Raw genomic sequence first — 21,106 nt, forward strand, 5'->3', positions numbered from 1 at the left:
CCTACTTGTTCATTTTGGATAACTAAAAATGAAAGCAAAACGTTATGATTTCATCACAACCACTTGCCCGAAGCAAGCAAAATGGCAGTTCGTTACATTACGCGCAAACAGTTCACCACTGTAAAAAACTCTGGTGGAAAATACTGTATGTCAACGACCAGATCAACATCTGAATTATTTTTACTTGCATTCAAATGTAGCAATTGTAGCACCCTGAACTTTGGGGGAAAAAAGTTCGGTTTATATTCGGGTAAATACGGTACTGTACTAAAATTTGTTTTGCCACAGCAGTCAAGTAAAAAACCAAATACCTGCAGGGTATATATACATACACCCTTGGCAACACAGGCATATTTTGAATAGGTTAGGAAAAGTTACTATAATTACAGGATACAGGATTGCAGTAAAGTTTGTGGATGTATATATATATATTATTCAAGACTAACATACTCTCACTCTCACACCATTCTCACAGAAACATACTATGAGAGTCAAATCATTCATCAAATATATCAAAGCCTTGCATCGAACATCCAAAGACTATATGTAAGGAAAAATTATCCAAAAACCCTCTGAGTAAAACTCCTCAAAATGGCTAAACATTGGCCACAATTAAAATGATTTTATTTAGGGTGTGATGTGATGTGGTTGATGTTGTCCCTTTTAATACAAATTATGAAAATGGTATATTCTAGAGAATTTTCAAAAGGGATGGTTCCAATGCAGTTATGAGAAAAATTCACATAATGTTTTAGATGTAAAACATATACAGTATCTGCATCACACAGCAGACAGTGGGAAGGCCACACAGATAAAAACACTGCAATTGAGGATAAATGAAACAATGTTTGATGAACTATAATGAAATAATGTTTCAAAGTTAAAGGAAGATGAAAAGGCAAATGGAAATTGTATTAAAATTTTACGCAGATCTTTACTAAGGAAGAAAGTGAAAGGTTACAAGACCTTGGAACACTAAAGAAACCACCGGTCTGGTGGTGTTCTACTAGCTTGTTACATTACATTAAAAGAAAGAGATGTTCATGAACCATTAGAAACAGTGACAGTAATTCAGTGTAAAACATAAAGTTGTCTGTACACTAACAGAATCACATGGGGTGATGAAAATTAATTTAGAAATAACAGATCTTATTAAACTAAATTTTTATATAGCTTTGAAAAATGAGAACTTACAATCAATAAAAGCATTGTTGCAGTGCATTAATATTTTCATTTTTTAGAAAAGTTCCTCATCAGAAATGATTAAGGTAAACAATATAGACATCCAGTGTAATGTTAAGGCTGTTACTCGCCGCAAGCACCTAATCAACCCTAAGTGCTGCCGCACGAGGTAACTAATTATCCCCAGCTTTCTACCATCCACTTACTTCCATTTAAACCCTCACTTCACATCACAGTGTGCCCGGTATTGGTCTCTCTCTCTGGAGTTCATACCTCGCCTTCGCTAAAACTTTTCTGAATGGAAACCAGGGCTTTGAACCTGAACTCGTCCTTAGACCACAACTTCAGTCTCATGGATCGGATTGTTATCACCCAAAGAAATCTCTCATCTTCCTAGTTCTCCCTCTGCTCCACACAGGGTCCAATTTATATTAAGGCCGGTCAGGCCTAACATGTAATACAGTACATACATCTGTATTGATAACTGTTTAATGCAATCAAGGAGTGTACAGTATGTGCTCAAATTGGGTGATGTAATTAGTGGAGTTTCACAAGACGTTTATTATGGCCACTGCCCTTCCTAATTTACTGCGGTCTACTAAATATTTTCTACAGTAAAACTGATTTTTAGCTAAAGCAATATTTATTTCTATGCTTGTTTTGAACACAGATTTAATCTTTTTAAGTTTAACTACAGTAAATTACTTTTTTGAGAGAGTTAATCATATTTCCTACAGGTTCATAAAGCCTCAAATATAAATGTTATTTGCTTTTTCATTAAATGAAATAAACCTGATATTACAGCTGTTGTCAGCTTAAGTTTCTAGCACTGGCATAAAATCAGCTAACTATAATTTGCCTTCACCCAGCAATGTAAACTGAATCTCTGAAATTATTTGGCTTTGACAGGGATTAATGTCAAAGTACTGTTTATGTTACTTAGAGTTATTTATGTAACTTAGAAGAAACTTGTATTGAACCTAGGCCTAAAAATAATGTTTTTTGCTTTTCTGTTAATAATAGAAACCATGCTTTACCACTACTGTAATGCAAATGATTTTCCCTCCAGCTAGCTTTGTTGGTTATTCATTATGTTCCTTATCGTTTCTTTCCAAAGCCTTGCTGCACGAGCTGAAAGCGCAGAGGTGTGTCAAACACTGCATCGGCGCCTGTCAAATGCAGCCTTATCAGACCAAGCACAGAGAGCTAAGGGTGACCTGTGGAGTGACACCACAGTCCTGCCTTCCTGGACCCATTGTCCTTCTGGTGCCCCTTGATCTTTGTTCGCTTTGCTCCATCACTCATTCCTCCCCAGTGCCCTACATACAGGGCTTTCTTCCATTTCTGTAGGACATGACCAGGGAAGAGAGCACCCCTCATAAAGGCCTTTGTGACTTTTTCCCTTTCCAATCTGCAGGGATCAAATGGGAAGCCCTATTCTGACACCTGCCTTCTCTATAAATGTCACCACTGATATTAAAGCCAGATTTATTCAAGGTGAGCCTTGAAGACTATGTCTAGTAAATGAATGGCACGGAGAAAATATTTTTTTTTCTGATGTTATCTGATCTTACTGGCTTTCCTCAACCAATATTACTATTGACTCACATATGAAAACTGAATTCATAAATTTTCATTTTTAGTAAGTGCCACCTGCACTCATACTCCACCTAATAAGGCATATAAAGAAAATTTCAGTTTCTCCGTTTCTTTTTCTTGATTTTACAGTTAAGTAAATTAGGGTCTTAGGCTTCTGGTTTGATGGTCTCTCTTTTGAAATATCTGATTTTGAATTCCTTACCAAAAATGTCACTTGAGAATTATTTCAAAATTATTACGTTCTCACTCTTCATCTCTTCTTGACAATTTTACACACGGCAAGATAAATAACATAGTCTGCATTTCTGTCAGGTTTAATAGATGAACAATATTTAAGCTTGGTGTACATTCAGCTCTTTGGATTATTGTAAAAAGTACCTTTAAATAAAATGTATTATTATTATTATTATTATTATTATTATTATTATTATTATTATTATTATTATTATTACATTTTAAAACTCTTTCTCATTGAAAAGTAGACCACATTAGATAATGTTGTTTAATAAACAGCAATGTTTTATAATGAGGACCCAGGGTACCTTTTAATATGACGTTTAAAGTACTTTTATTAACAAGGGAAAAAGCACAAATAAAAAGTAACTAATTATCACTCAGACTGTATACTAAAGTTCTTCACCAGATAACCTTGAGACAGGCAAAATTTACAATCACCTCATTGTGGCTAATGAAGTGTAACTATGATCACACAAACACATAAAGAATCACATCTATAAGATAAGACATTAGCAATTTACCAATTGGACATAAAGTGCTTTGCACAGCTCAGCTTCACTCTGAAAAGAAAGGGGTGATTTTTCAACACAACCAGTCAATTTTAATTGGACCATAAGCCCCCCCTTAAATAATGATGATTTAATGAGGCTTCCTTCTGCTTTCCTGAATAAAGCTAATCAGTTGAGGTATACAAAGCTAGACCTACTGGCTCGTACATATTTTCATTTTTATTTAACACTTCAACTTCATTTTATTCAGATGGGTGCAGGGATATGTTCAAAGCCCATCAAAAAGCTGTTACAAGTAGCTTCACGCACAATGATCATGCTGCACTGCATTTATTGTGGCTAAAAAGGTTTCCATTTATGATCAAATTAATTGTTAAATTAGATATAATCCAATTCATCTTCATATACTGTAAATAGATAATCTAAATCTTTAAGAAAGTGACTTGCAGTTGCTTACAGTATTTCAGAATATGATCTTTGTTAATTGATCATTAAATACAGTGCTTATGGATGATAACTGACAATGAAAGTACTGTACTATCCTCGTCTGGTAAAACTCGCTACTTTTCGTAATTTTTTAGATTCCACTTAAGCACAATCAAAACCTACTAACTTAAGCTTAACAAGCCCCACTAAACTATCAAGTATAGTCAATTCCTCCCCTGATGTATCAGTGCACGTAAAGCTGAGTAGAACAACAGTTCTTGACAGTAGCATATATATATATGGAATAAATATATGTATAGAGGGAGGGGGCATTTAGCTCTTCAATGAAAGGAAAATACTGTATGTAACACGTTAGAACATTACACATGCACCATTCCTGAAAGAAACATGTGAAGCTGCCACTACATTTGTCAGACAGCTTCTAGATTGATGTCTTTAATATATTTTTAAGATAAGACAAGATAAGATTGGTTATCAGTCTATACTGTAAATAACAGTAAATTCAGCCTCCTTGGCCATCATTTGCGACTTACATTTTTAAAGCTTCATTGTATTTTGGATATAATTAGATAAGAGTGTCTACAGTATATTAAGACCAATTACTACTTAGAACAAGCTATCAGGTTACATTTGTAAATTGTATATTAATGCATAGATGTTTTATTTATCTATATTTGAAAGGACAGAATAGACATTTAAAACTACTGCATTCTATGAGCATTTTAATGCTGTTGTTTTTGATAATAACCAGAAGTGAAGTGAGTTGGATAAATACATATTAGTATGATAAGTAATGGAAATTGTAGTCTTGACCATTGAATTCCAAGATATTGCACAACTATTGCTACTCAACCAATAACCAATGTATTAGAATCAATATTAGTGAAATTTAAAAGTACTAGATATAGTAGATTAAATATACAATTTTTGTAATAATGTACTACAATTAAGTACGTGGGACACATTAGGAATGTAAAAATAGGGTATAAAAGGTGTAAGGTTTCCTATCTTTCCTATTTTAGATCTAAGCATTATTCAATATTATTTAAGAATAGACAAATTTCAGAGAATAATAAAATTCATTTTGAAAAGCCCTACAGACTAGGTTCAGGGCAAAGGGGTTTGGATCTATAAAGGTCAATGATACATACTTTGGGATAGAAAACTGTAGAACACGAAAAGGTCAATTCATCAACTCCCTCAACTTCCATTCTTCTGAAGATTTAATAGACTAGCTGATAAGACATAGTGGGTACAGATTTCACCATTCATATTTATGACCATTTCCAGGACATACCTCTTCTGGAGATTTAACCTGGTTATCCATGTGAATTATAGTATAAATTGTAAATCTAGCACTGTCAAAGAAAGACTTGGAATCCTTTTACTAGGCTGAAACAAGTCCCTGCTGTAAGTAGCAGTATAATGCAGAGAATTATCATAGCAGTCCAACTGAAAGAAAGGCATAACACCTAAATTGACCCTATCCATGCAACCAAGTCATTATGTTACGTCGTTAAAACCTGAGCACACTGCACTGATCAAATCCCAAAGGCCACATTTCTAAATAGCATTTTTCCACTACTTGAGTATTACATTTTAGCCAAATTCTACATTGTACAACAGAATAAGGAGATTAAACCGTATGAACATTTAGTGGTTTGGATCAAAATGATCAGTTGCATTTTGTCCTTAAAACCTGAATAAATACAAAATCATTATCTGCTCATTAAAACCCTTCATTTTAGATGCTTGAAATATAAATGGCTTCGCTTTAGAACGATAAATGGCAAGATTAAACTTTAATATTCACCCATATTTATTGCCAATGCATTAAAATGTTGAACACTGACACATTTTCACCCTTATTAGCAAAGAGAGAGAATACAGGAGATTTTGAGCAGGATCATCATAATGAAAAAGACTATAAGATATGTCCCTAGATATTGACAGTACATTTGTTGTCATTCCATCTTAGAAATAGTTCCAAACTCTAGATTATATTGCAGTGTAATCTTCCTAGTAGACACAAAATCAATCAAGGAACACGTTTTTCTTTTTTCTTTGTTCTTTCCTATCAATTTTAATGGGCGAAGAACATCATTCACAAAAATGTAATGGGACAAGAAGATGGATGAGTACATTTGTAGCCAACAGTCACAAGACAGAAAAGCTTCTGATGAGATAACATCGGTGGAAAAGGTTCAACTGCACAGGTCTAGTAAAATACTCCTGCAAGACAGATTCCAAAAGGAATATGAACATTTTTGTAGATGGTTAATCAACACAGTAATATAAAATTACAATGCATTTGTTCTTCCCTCAAACTTTTGTGCAGAATGATGTGCCTAAGGTACCACAACAATATAGAAAATTAACAGAATTCTGGTCATAGAAATCAGGCTGTTTCTGATGCCTCACTCTTTGTGGCAATGAAAAAAAAAATCAAATTTCATTTTCAATTATATGTCTTTTCTGTCATTGTTTTCATCATCTGTCAGAGCGGCACCAATAAAGGTCAGAAGGTGCTTTAATTTAATTTCTTTCCATAAATCTTATTTATGATGGAAACATGTTGCCACAAATATCACAGAAATAGGAATGACAGTATTAAATTGAAAAAAAATATTTTTGTAATTACTGATTTTCTGTTTGACAGCAATTACTCCTTTCAATTTGATTGCTTTATAACTCAACACAACTAAATTGTTTTTACGTCAACGCTTGTAAAGTACAGGTACCACCATTACACTATCATATACTCTATATATTAACAGTTAATATTGTTATTGTAAACAGTATAGGACCAATCTCTCATCCTACAGTTCAGTCCCACATGGTGGAGACATGCCAATAAATATTGTCAGAAGTCATAGTATTCTATTTTCTGTTTATGAGAGCACTGTAAACTTAGAATGGTGATTTTACAGAATATAAATCTGTCCCATTTATTTTCATCAGTCTATTATTGGTCACTTCTGTACTCTATTGGCCTGTTTGCAACCTATTTATTTTTGCAAACTCATCATTCATTTATCAGTGTGATATGCATTTTCTGCCTGTCAATGCACACAGTCTAGTCCAAATAGGATTTTTTAAAAACTGTTGCAATCTAAACCCCGTGCTTTCTTGAACGCCATGACAGGAAAGTGTTGAGACAGAATGTTTCTAATTGGGATATTATGATATGAAAATGACAAGTGCTCAAAAACCTGACAAGAAAAATAAAAAATGGCACACCATTTTGTAAAATGTATTTACAAAGAGCTACAGTAGCTTCTAAAAGAAGACCTAGTTCAGGCTGCTATTAGCCCTTTCCAGCTCTGAGCATTAGTGTAGCCTAGTGGTAAAAGCACAGAACTACCTTGAATAGTTAAGTGTCACTGTGAACAGAAGATTATGAATCTCAGTTTGTCAAGTCATTGACTATAATTCAGTGAACTTTGTTGGATCACTCCAGCACCTGCAGTCTCAGTCAAGAATATAATACATTAAAGATTGCTTTCAGGAAGCAAGTAGTTATACTCCAGACATTAGACAGTTCAATATAAGTGCTATTCTCTATAGAATTGATACTGAATCGATTTAAGGTATTTTCAGGATTCATAAATGTAAACTATCTCAGTGCTGAATAAGCTCATTACTGAAGAATATGACCTAAATCATCAAAGCCCTTTTGAATCTGAAACAGTCTACATTGCCTTCCACATAGGAAATATAAAAACCTTTAATTTACGTGAATCATTTATTCAGCTTTTAGATTTTTCTCTATCAGAGTGTGAAATGTTAATTATTGTTTGAAACAATACTTAGTAGAACCTTCACAATTCTTGATGTTCTTACATCAAGTAAGAACTTACATCAGCAAAGACCCACTTTTGCATTACCCATTAATGGGAAGGTAAAGAGATAACCTGTGTGTCCTCCTGCATAGTTCTTGCTCTCTAGAACAAAAACTCTGTGTAAAGGCTTGAAAGTATAGAAATCTGGCCCTGGGCTTGGATCATTCCTCTGACCTGAATTGAGTGTATTTTTAATATACAGTACCTGTACAGTATGTGCCTTCTTTGGGATTTTCCGGGAACGGCCTAATGGTCACAAACTAACACTCATCTCAAACCTTCACTGAACTGTACTGTCTCTACAAATGGTTCTATGAATTACATTTGTTACAGAATCTGTAATGAGCTGTTTCTTAGAAACTGTAATGTGTTATACAGTATTGTTTAGTTGTCCAAATGACCGTTATTTATGTTTTATCTCAGTTCCTGGATAGGGGCATATATTAATAGTCTCTACAGTTGACTACCTTAAAATATTTAGACTAATGAACAAGAAACGTTAAGAAAAACAATGAAAAAAGAGTCATGCAGCTTCTATATACCTCTGTAATTTCTACAATTTCCTAAATTTTCCCAAAAACCATTAATATGCTTAAAGGGTCAATAATGTTACTCAAGGGCCTTAAAACATTTCCTTACTTCCTTTTGAAAAAGACTAATGAGACAAATGATTGAGGAGTTAAATAATTGTGATATGCAGTTGAAATGAAAGCACAATGAAAGTGTGAGATTTGTTAAATGCAAAATCACTGCAAGTTTCAAACTTTTGGAATGGGTTTCTTCAAAGTCAACCGAAGGAGATCATACATGTTAAACAAGTCATATTACTGGAGCAAACAATATCACTAAAGTCGTAAATCTTCTCAGGGTAAGGGGTCAGGCAGTCAGGAACTGTGTCGAAATTGTTCCTGGGTGTGAAAAGCAAGGTAGTGTGTGGATAACCATCCTCCACGACCATGTCTTGTTCCTCGGTCCTATTGCAATGCTAACTGTCATTCTGTTAGACTTGAAGCGGTCTTTTCAATTTACATGAAACGAAAGACATGTATTTGGAACAGAACTCCAATCTAGGAATTACAAGACCATAACATAATGCTTGAGCTAGCTCTCTCTTTTTCATTATATTAGATCCATCCACTCATGCTTAGGATCACAACTTAGAAATGTAAACAGCACTTTCTGCTCTGACGGCAGCTGTTGTTTGCTGCATGGTCTGACATTATGGTGTTGTACCTGATCAGACATTCCCCCTGACACTTTGAGGTAATTCTGGCACAGACCTGCCTGCTCCCTGGATTACTCTTATGTTAGAAGTCGCAATGCTGTTTTCTCTTGATATCTTATCTCTGACTTCACCCAGGCAGTAATAGGATGCAGAACTGGGTGCTGATGTTGGATTACTTTAGTGCAAAATTTGAGAGATTCTGTCAGTGATAAAGGGGGACATTATCTGACATATTTCAGGGCAGAAACTGAAAGAACCAGCTACTTCACAAGCATCTTTTACCTTCAGGAAAGTAATACACTACAGATATACCTCCTAATCTCTAGCAGTGCTTTACCTTTTGCCAACAAGAGAAACAAAAATAAGGATGTGCTCCTTTGTTGTGGAAAACCAGAGAATCCATTCTATCAGCATATAGAACATGGAGGAGTTCTATGTTACTGCAACAACTGCTGGATTGATTCTTTGTGATTTAACACCACACAAAACATGCAGTTTTATGTGTCCTATAGCTAATGTAATAAGATAGTTAATTAAGTAAATGAGTTTACTGTCAGTAATTTGACAGTCAGGCAAAGAATTTATGCTATCAAAATGAGATATTTAGATGATAGTTTGTAGGTAAGTGTCTCATCAATATAATTTTTGGTATTATACAGGTATCTATTAATTTCATATCATGGGATCATAACCATCGTTTTGAGTTCTCAGTCAATAAAAATTGCTCAAAAAAGCATCGCCCCTGGCAGTAATTAACAGTGTTAATCTTCTTTTTCCTCTCTGTGACAATAAAAGAGACATTTTACATTTAATTAATGCACAGAATCATTTTATAAAATAGCTAATGAGGCTGTGATCACATTACCATGAAAATGTTCATTAACACTGCTTTGGAAGAGGCTGTTTCATGTGTAGCAAATCTGCTCTATAATTAGCCCACTGTGAAATGAATCACGTAAGAGAAACTCTAAAAGAGAGAGTAAGCTGTGGGCACTTAGCTACTGCTGAGCCTGCAGACCACCAGCAATGTTAGGAACATTCTGTTCACAAAATCCGTTATTAGGTGCAGTGGCAGAGTATGCATTCCTACTGTATATAAGTTTATTGCTAACACACACTTCTTAATTTGAAAATCAAAAGAGCAGGGAAAGCTGTGCTCCATTATCTCAGTAAACACAAAGTATCTCAACACCAAATCATGAAACCATCCTGAGTGTTTTAATGAAATGACAGAGCAATACAGTTTATGTGTACATGATTAAAGTGTCAATTCAGTGTTACCAAACTGAGAAAAAAAATCTAATCTTAAGCTATTCTGATTCAGAATACTTACAGTATAATGAGTTTTAATGTGTATGATCAAAACAGAACAAATAAGAGTAAACACTCAAATGTAAAAGAAACATTAATATTTTATAGAAATTATAAAATAGCATAAACTTTAGTGCTGACACAGCTTACACAGCCAGTGTAAAGCAAAATATGTATTTTTATCATTACAACTGTAAGATATACTTCTGCTCAACTATTCTTGTGACAATCTCTTATATGTCCAATTCTTGATGGTAAAGATGCCACAAGTCCTCAGACCAGTGCTGAAGTGAGGACAGTATAATCTGAAGTCGGTTAAAACTGCATTGACATTCACTGCTCTAAGAGAGGGTACACTCTCTCCGGTAAGCAACTTAGATATAATAGTAACATTAAAAACTATGTCACAAAAACGACAGACTGGGAACACAAGCAATTTCACTTACCTGCGCAATTTCATAGAGCAGCTTGTAGTGATCCTCTCTTTTCTGTAAAGTGCACAGATTGCAGCCCATTATAGTCAGCACAAAATAGCAAGGCTTCTAATTTCCCCACGACTGATAGGCAATTGAACTGACAGGGAATCACCCTCCAGACTTGTCTACAGTTTCTCATCAGTCACTCTGGCACAGGACACACACAGTCACACCAGTGTTCACTCGAAACAGAAGCTGTCCCAGTGTGCAGCGGCACGCTCTTTTCTTCCCCTCTCAGTATCACACACACTGGAGTTTTGACTCAGTTCATGGCAACACTCCCCCTCCTCTCAGCTTGAATGCACATGACTACACAGATTCCAGCTCATGAATAATAATGGAGTGTCATTGATTATTCATGACATGAGACGTTAGCAGGGAGGGGTATCAGAGCACCCTCTGATAACCGCCTGGCAATCACTCATTAAGGATCTTTCCAGCATTGTACAATACACTTTTCTTTGTGTAAGCACTACCTTGACTTTAAAGCAGATTGCTCTGCTGCATGAGAGAGATTTTGTGTGGATTTTCCTCAGACAGGGCAATTCTCAATGGTGACTGAATCTAAGATATACAGTATGGCAAAAAAATGCTGTAAAGGTAAAACAAGAAGAAGAAAAACATGCAAATGTTAACATCTGTTAATGTATACTGTTTTACTCCTTTAAATGTGATATTGTACATGTAAATTAATAATAAATTATTGGGAAATGAGATTAATAAAAATCATACAGTTGGATAAAATTGTTTCATAATTCATTTTTTCCTCCTCAGAATACCACCATTGCAAGATATAAAAACCTGAAAACAAGAAAACTTCTTTATAAAGCAGGAAGTGGTGTAACAAGCACTTAATGTTAACAAATTGGGGTTTTGACTAACAACACCCACATGGTACAGAGACAGAGTTAAGAGTACATGAACAATCATCAGCTGGCTATCGGTCCTCCCTCCTGGGACGCAATAATCCGATTTGCTGGGCCTTAATTTTACTTAACAGTCTGGAGGGAAGCCAAACCACTACCTTCATAAACGGCATCATTACATTAATACTCAGTGATATTAAAGATCCCTAATACTGTCTTTTAAGTTGCCTGGCAATACCAACTACATTTAATGAAATGTCACTTTTAAGTCAAAGAAAGGCAATATTTGATAAAAACTCTGCAATGAATTTTATAAAATGTAAAATTTAACGTGTAACATTTATAAGATAATGTTACATTTTAAAGCTTGATTGTTCTGTTCATTTTCATCTTTAGTACACGTAAAATAAAATCTGAAAAAAAGACATTAACATTGCAATATCACTCCATTAACTTTATGAAAATATTTGGATTGAGATAGAAAGCAATTCTGCTGCAACCTTGTTCAGGCAAGGTGTAATGTTTTAAATTTTTAAAGCAGATTTTATTACACACTTGCTTCACATTCAAATATAATTTTTGGGAAGTACCCATTGCTGTCGATTGGCCATGCTTTCATCTGGACTATGTATTTGGCTCGGATGTTGCAAATATATCACTGTTTATACAGTAGTAAGATTTCTTTAGGAAACAAGTGTTTCTTCTTTGGCATCAACTGGTAAATTGACATTAAAGTGGATTGTAAATGTGTGTGGAACACTCACAGAGCCCCTGATGTATTTAAACAACTTCTCCTGCACATTCACCTCAGACCTGAAACTGCAGCTACCCAGCTGAGTGAGTGTTCAGGTTTTTCTAAAACTGGAACAAGTCCAGATTCAGACAGATCCAATAAACATTTGTAGGGGAATCAGTGAATTAAACAATCAAGAGTATCAATAATTAGAAAATAATGTATTATTTCTAAGGTACTAATCCTTGGCTTTCTACATTGTACAATGTTATTTACCTTCAAATGGGGTTTAGATATTATATGCATCACCTCATAAAGTAATAAAGAAATGTAATTCATATTTTTTTCTCAGATTTGGTACACTAAATCAGCTGTGGGGAAAATCTCAAATAGATATGTATGACATCTTCAGCCAAAGATGAAAAAGGGAGCAGGATATTTGCTATGAGATTCTTCAAGGTGGATTTCTTGAAGATGACAGAAATCATAAGATAAATTTAAGCTACAGTTGTAAGTATAAAAACGTAAAACTTGTAAGCACCAACACCTTGTGCTTCTATGTCCCACAAAATACAATGTACATAATCTGGGTCAAAGTTCAAAATCACAAATAATTATATCTCAGTATAATGAAATAGGCACAACACTTTTTTAGCAAGGAAAAATTAAATTAAAGACTACACATAGTTTTTCATTATGACATTATTCCTCCATACATCTTATGACATCCTTCAAGACCTTACATGAACATTGTTTTTCAAATTAGGAATTTGGAAATTGTTTTTCCAATGCTTCAAGTTTAATAAAAAAAATCATATTATGTAGGGCATAAGCTAACAAAATACATTTTAAACAATTGTTTTATTCATTTAGCTAGCATTTCCCATAAAAATAAAAGCCATGTCTTTCAAGTGACCACATGTCATATTGTTCTATGCAATGGATAAAAAAGTAACTGGGATAATAAAAAAATAATCTTAATGATTATTAGAGACCTTTCTCTCCTGTGAGCAACCTCATGTATCTGTGACATTTCGAGTGAAAGTGTGCATTTCTGGCTTAACACAGATAATGTGATATCCTAGTTTTGAAAGAAAGATTTCCCATCTTGTTGAATGAGGAAATGCATTTGGGAAAAAAAATGTAAGAAATGGCACTCATAACACTTGGGAACAGCAGACTTTGTGACCCTGCAATTTCTCCAACAATATCAACATCTATCAAGGCCAGAAGCTATGACTAAAGTAATAGGGTAAAGCTACCAGGATAGAATTTTAATCTATACGTGAGCATAGTCTTCAGAAACTACAGTAGTTGTGAAGGAAATACTAAATGAGGGTAAAGGGGTTTCTAAATTGCTTCTTAGTTGATTTTCTTGGTTACAAGCTACACCTTGTGTCATATCTTCACTTAAACTCATTTTGCTATAGCATGATTGTAAATTAAGTCATGCACTGTATGCTACCTATTTGAATTCACAGCCATATACTTTATCCTTGCTGTCCCACCTTGCCCTTTTTGTTTCTCTCATGAATGAGAACAAGTATCCCAAAGTCATTTATCATCAGAATGCCCTTTGCCATGTTGAAAATGAAAAGGTCTTACCTTGTGCTTCTGCATTCACCTAATAGGCCGAGTGAAAGGGACCATGGGAAAGTGATTAATTTTAAAATGAAAGTACCATTTCAGGATTTTTGAATTCAATTTCTGCCAAAATGATAACTGAATGCACCTACACCTGTAATGCTAGCCTTGGTTCGCTGGGGTGTGAAATTTAAAAACACAACTAAGCTGTAAATGATGATGCCTTCAAAGCACAGCAAACACTGCTCTGTGTGGATTGAAGGGCAAATGTAAAGTATAAGACACAAAAAAAAGTTTGTATAAACTCTTTTAAAAGCAGAGTGTGTTGTCACCTACAGCCAGATTTACTTTCATGCATATCATCTACAATTAACCAGAGAGCTGAAACTCAGTTATGAAACCAAAATAACAAAAGTTAAACATTTTTACAGCAGTTGGAATTTTTCTTTTCAACTACTTGAACAGTGGAAATAAAAATCGGAAATACTTTCACTATTTTCCAAAGAAGGTCTGGGGGCAGTCTTTTAATGTCTGCTTATTGTTCTTTTTACCACTTATCACTAATTGCTTAGGTATCTCTGAATAGAAGACTGATTTAATACCATTTAGCATTCAATGGTCCACAAAATACTGCCTATAATTTTATGAATGCATAATGACTGCACAAAAGGACATATTTCCTGATTTTAAAGCACTTATAATTAAATATATTGGTATTTTTGAAAATGTACTGCCTAGTGGTTTATTAGAATCTGTATTTAATTCCTGTTTGGACCACCAACGGCACTGGTGAAGAGTGCAATTGTTCGTTGCCTCAAACTGAATGCTTCATGCATTAAATATGCATTCAGATATTAGAATTATTTTTCTTTTTTATCTCTAATTATTTACAGCAACTCTATATTTCAGTTTATAAAGACATTATGTGCCATATTTATTAGTTTTCTCTCAAGGGAATTAAAACCTATTGTTTGTTCCATAACGCAATATAAACAATCTGAAATAACAAGTGATGGTTCTCTGCATGCGAATAAGACCAAGCATTGAAATATTAGCAATTAAGTAGGCTTAATTTCCCTTGGGAAAAAGGAATACATTTTGCTACAGATCTAAAGTTGAAGAAATATGTTCCTTTTTTGATAATTATAGCAGTGAAGTTGTCTTTATTTTTACGTAATTGTATTAGAATCTGCCATAACACTCACCAGCAAAAGCAGACTGAAAACAGTTGCTTGGTTATAATTCTTACAGTATTTTTTGTATCAGACAAAAAGTATAGTCCTATATAGCTGCAATAAATTAATTTAGGCTGACTACAGAAGAAGTGACTTCTAAAACTTCTGTGTTAATGAAAGATAAATTAGAAATATTGCTTTAAAAGTAAAGAATAACTATTACACTAATGCACATGGAGAAAAATAGTATGTACCAATACAGTATGTGTGCAGCCCTTGTTTATGTTCTATGCCACCCTCTCTTTCTGTTACATGTTTTAGTATTTTTCTGTATTTTGAAAATGGTACCTGATATCTTTCAGTAGGCTTTTTCCCCCCCTATTTTCCCCCAATTCATCGACACACAGAGTGTTAAGCTTTGTAGTCAGCTATAGAGTATTTCTCTGCAACAGCCTTCAGCCCATCCACAACATCATGATGAGTTTCAAGTTATTTGTAGAAATTTCTTTGTAAAGTTTGCAGAATGCTTAGGGTCAATATCCTGCTGGAATATAAACGTTTGTCTAGTAAGCTTTCTACAATTGGGTAACATAAGAGTGCAAAATGTCTTCTTATTTTTCAGCATGCAATGATCCTACTACAATACAAAGGTCACCAGTGCCTGAGGAATAAAAACGAAAAAGCCCATACCACCACACGTCTTCCACGGTGTTTATTAGCAGAAAGAACATATTTATTCCCATCTCTTCCTCTGAATAAATGACGATTTTCTTGAAAGAACTTATATACTGAATTCATTTGACTATAAAACAAGGCTGAAGTAATCATCAGGTCTCTTCAAGTATTCAGCTGTAATCTCCAATCAATTGTTGTGAATTGTTTCTAACCACTGTTTGCATCAGCCCCAGAGGCATCTGGTCTAGCAGGTTTTGCTCATGGTCACTCGTGAATTTCTTACTCTCCTACAGTATCAACTCTTGTCAAATCTTTAGAAATAATTTGAGGACTTTTACCATGTGGCTCAAATTTCGCACATTTTTCAGAAAACATGCTTAGTCTTTCAAAACCTAAAGCTAGTTACAGCAGCTCCAGTTCTATTGTGGTTGACATTAATAATACACAGAGTGCTTTTCAGTAATCTAAACTTTCACTATTCTGTGTTTGTGATTATGATTCTAACCACTGCCATTTTGAAATAATTTCTTCATGCTTTAGTTTTTACAATTTTTATTTTTTGAATAACAAAATCTATTTTTTAGAACTTGAGGATTTGTCAATAATAATCACATTGTTTTCAGAGTAATTGTCAATAATTAAGCAACTAATTTCTATCATACCATATTTTGATTGCCCGGGTACTTTTTAACATTTTGGCCAAAACAATTAAAATTAATATATGCACATTATGTAATATCTTGCAAATTATTATTATTATTATTATTATTATTATTATTATTATTATTATTATTAATAATAATAATAATAATAATAATAATATTACAACTCTACATTACAGAAAATCTATTTCTGTTTCTAACTGCCTACTTTTGTCTGCAAGTGTATAACAGATTTATTTTAAATATAACTGTTTATATCTGATACTATAATTTTCAGACATTTAACAAAACATTCAAATAAACTTCCTACCTAAATATTTCAGAAATTATCTGCTTTTCCTTCAGTCTATTCCCGGTTTTGAAATGACAGTATGAAACTGTGAAAAAAAACTGACATTTGATACAAAGCCACGTTCAGTGTTGAGGGAGCTGCAATTCATGTTCATTCTTTTAGCATTTATCGACAGCTGCCATCATTCTTGTCAGAAATGAAGATGGATGTTTTGAAGATCAATTGGCAAACCAGAATTTTCATTGTCATTTGTCATTTTTGAGAAAATATTGCAAAGGTTATTTACTACAAATGGCAGAAAAAGTGTATCTGAAAACTTTAGATAACAGATAACAAGAACAACAGAGTAGTCATGCAAAAGAGTGGTGTGACGAGAACAGAAGATTAAAGTGAGGAATTGAATAAGGTGATGAAAGACAGTGGACCTTGTCCATCAAAGCTATTTACGTAAACTTTATTCTATATATTAAAAAACATGTTAAAATGTCTCTTTTCCATGGTGAAATGATAAAGTATGTGCTAGGATTTGGATATGTTATGATTCAATTGTCTAATTTACATAGGTAAAAGAATATGGGCCAGCTTTAAAGCAAAATAAAACAAATACATTTAAATAAACTGTAACAACCATTAATATATACTGTACATCCAAATTTTTCATTACATGTATGTATGCCCTATAGCCTTCAAGTGTTGCAGTGGCCCAGAGGTTAAATACTGTAGGTCCACACCCTGGACCTAATGCCAATCCACCAAAGAACACAAACCCACTTGAATTCACTTGCACACACATACAGGGGGCAAGTTAATAGACACCACTTAAACTATTTGGACTGTGGAAGTGGAACCATAGCGGCACGTGACAACCCATATGGGGCAAACAAACTACTGAGAGAAGATACCCTAGTCAGAAATGGAACCATAGAACTGTTAGGAAGAACCACTAACTATTACACCCATGTACCACTCTGTACAGACTTACACTCCACACTCTACATTTAAACAGACTAATCAAATGCATATCATTTACCAGATCCAGGTGATTATGAAGTCATGGTGAGACATACTTTATTTTTATCCCAACCAATCCCATAGATTCCCCTAAGAGCATGTTGCCAGTATTGTAATGTACAGTAACTGTTGTTTGAGCTTACTAACACGCTCTTCCTTTAACATTAGCACATTCAGCATGGTTTTCAACAATTACTGGAAAATCTATTTCCACAATTTTAAAACGTGCCACTATCAACTTACTGAACCATAAATAAATTAAAGATAGTCAATTATGTAAATCAGGCTTTAAAAATCATTTTGCAATTTAGGTCTTTTTTATCTCTTATGAAAATCTCGCTGATTGTGTCAGGAAAACATAAATAAGGGGAAAAAACATATTCAATAAATAGTCCTACAATTTTACTAAGGACACTCAAAAATCAATGAATCAATTTTGCTTTTATAGTCTGTGATTACAATAAATACAATGTTCTATAGCATTTTGCCATGAGGAACACTTGCCTGAAAAATGCAGATTGCTTGTCATGGTAATTGTCTAACTCTGTGATGACCACCAGTGTTTTATAGCTTAGGGCAATAGCACCTCCATGCCTCACTGCATCAACCTCCACCTGTGTAACAGACTGACCCCAACACAACCCTGAGAAGCAGAAAATTATATTGGCCAGCTGAAGGGTTCATAAAACTGGGTTTAGATAGTTTGTGCTGTGTGCAAAGATCTCTCTTATATTAAGTCCATTTCCACAGCATTAAATGTACAGTAACTGTGCAGTGATATTTTTAAACATAAAATGAGACATTTAACTTAAGCATCAACAATCTGATGAACAATTGTGCGCTATATTTCATTTATACAACAAATCCATGATTCCTAATTTCTTCCAGCCATTGTCTTAGGGTACTTACAATGCAGCTGCATTGACCAACCCATTAAAATGTTCCAGAAATTGGCCAATAAAACACATCAAAAGGGAATTTTTTTTATTGTACTAATTTTTCCTGTTCTAAAATTGAAAACAATTTCCAATACAACAATTATTTTTGAATCCCGCTCATATACAAGACTTCTCTCAATTGAGCATATCAAATTAAATTAGAAATAAGATATTCTAATTCTTTACAGAACCTTATAAAGGTCATATACCTGTACATATAAAGTTAATGCTAAGACCCAGGGGGGTCTAATGCTTGTTAAATGACCTTGCCCTGAAATGGAAAAAAAACTTGGCAATGTATGCAACACTCTTTTTGCCATTATCAAAAGCTTATTAAGAGTATTTACTCATAATATGATCATCCTAATGTGATCTTCTTCATGTTAATCACTGAAATATTGTGAATGTATTTAAAATGTTAATATGAAGCAATTCTTGCAACTATTTAGTAACTTTTAAAACATTTATTCATTTTTGCACTGATTTATTCATTTTGCACTGAAGTCATTGCTCTGCTATGTATTGTTACGTTTTGTGCAGAATGCTTTATGTACTAAAATGCTTTACATACTTTAAACCTTGTAATATTTGTGCATATTTGCCACACCACTAATATTGTTTTGTAAAGATTATGTTTTTATTTACAGTTTATGAGACAATTTTATATAAAAACTTGCGCTTTTGGCTCTGAGATAGCAAAATTTGCTGGCTGCTGGCTTTATTTCTCAGCCAGCAGCCATATCACCCTGCAACTCACAACTGGCAACCCACTGAAGCTAAGCAGGTGTAAGCCTGGTCAGTACCTGGATGCGAGAGGTGTTAGTGGGGCCAGCAGGGGGCACTCACTAATGCCCCAGTGTAGTGACGGGGACACTATACTGTAAACAGGCGCCGTCCTTCGGATGAGACGTAAAACCGAGGTCCTGACTCTCTGTGGTCATTAAAAATCCCAGGGTGTTTCTCGAAAAGAGTAGGGGTGTACCCCGGCATCCTGGCCAAATTTCCCCATCGGCCTTTATCAATCATGGCCTCCTAACAATCCCCCTCTATAAATTGGTTTCATTCCTCTGCTCTCCTCCCCACTGATAGCTGATAGCTGATGTGTGGTGAGCGTTCTGGCGCACTATGGCTGCAGTTGCATCATCCAGGTGGATGCTGCACATTGGTGGTGGTGGAAGGGAGTCCCCATTACCTGTAAAGCGCTTTGAGTGGAGTGTCCAGAAAAGCGCTATATAAGTGTAAGCAAAGATTTTTTTTTGCCTTCATGAAATGTAATTTGTGCTCTTAATGTCTAAATTGTTAATTAGGTAATGTTTTGGATACTTATAATGAGCAGTTGAATAAAAATAATCCAGTAGTCTAATATTAGAATTAAACATTTTCAGCATTTTTAAATGAAAGTGCAGTTTATAGAAAGATTTTGATTAATCCTGTTATCTCATAAAATGGTTTAAAAAGACATTAGAAATAAAGTGGTTACAAAAGTATTAGAGCAGTTGTCAAGTCAAATTTATTCATTTTACAGAAAAATAATCAGTGGATTCAGACCTACAGTACACACCAGAATTGGTAAACTAGTATAAAACAAAATTAAACACATACAAATTCTGCTTCTGTGTTTCTCTCAACTACAGATCAATATAACCTTAGTTCAACAAACAGAAGTATGAAGCACAATATAAATAACAGTCAATGAATCTGCTTAATTAAATATTATTATACTAATACAGACATTCAAAATGCTACATAATGGATATCCTCTGGATAATGCCAAAATTCCATTTCCATTTTCCTTGGCTAATTTCAAGGACACATTTCTTATATTGAGCAGGATATCATTGAAGAAGGGGAAAATATACTTTATCCAATGAAGATAGAGTAAGAAAGGTTACAGAAGAGAGGCCATTCAGCCCTTCCAGCTCATTTGGGTACCCACGTCTTTGGATAAAAAATGTCCTCCTGTACTACGTTTTAAATGCACTTCCATGCATTTTCATCTCGTGTCTTGTGGTTTATATTTCACTTTTCGTTTTGAAGAAGTCAACTACGTTGACTTTGTCAATACCTTTGAGGATTTGTATCAGATCACCTCATAATCTTCTCTGAAAAGAAGTTCCTTCAGCTTGTCAGTCTAGGATATTCCCTTAAGCCCCAGAATGTATTTGCTTGCTCTTCTATGGACTGATTCCAGACCAGCAATATCTGTTCTATTATATGTTGGCCAAAAAACTACAAAATATTCTAAATGAGGCCTTGCTAATGCATTGTACAGTTTTAATATAAAATTCCTTGACTGAAATTCTATGCTTTTAAAGATTTATCCTAACAATTTGTTTGCTTTT

At 34.2% G+C, this 21,106-nt stretch overlaps 1 protein-coding gene across 2 annotated transcripts in view; it reads right to left on the minus strand.

The window, feature by feature from the left end:
• Nucleotides 1–21,106, minus strand: part of LOC148654903 (PDZ domain-containing RING finger protein 4-like) — a 192,093-nt gene that overhangs the window by 53,080 nt on the left and 117,907 nt on the right. The window contains exon 1 of one of the 2 annotated variants that reach the window (XM_088644815.1): nucleotides 10,799–11,116. The exons of the other annotated variant lie outside the window; for it this stretch is intronic. Coding sequence (XP_088500941.1) covers nucleotides 10,799–10,867 — 69 coding nt within the window. The 5' untranslated portion in view covers nucleotides 10,868–11,116. Of the gene's footprint in view, nucleotides 1–10,798; nucleotides 11,117–21,106 lie in introns of those variants that run through there. 2 annotated transcript variants of the gene reach the window in all.

This window comes from Lepisosteus platostomus, chromosome 9 (genome assembly GCF_059453375.1).
Source record: "Lepisosteus platostomus isolate fLepPlt1 chromosome 9, fLepPlt1.hap1, whole genome shotgun sequence".
In the NCBI taxonomy this organism is placed as follows: domain Eukaryota; kingdom Metazoa; phylum Chordata; class Actinopteri; order Semionotiformes; family Lepisosteidae; genus Lepisosteus; species Lepisosteus platostomus.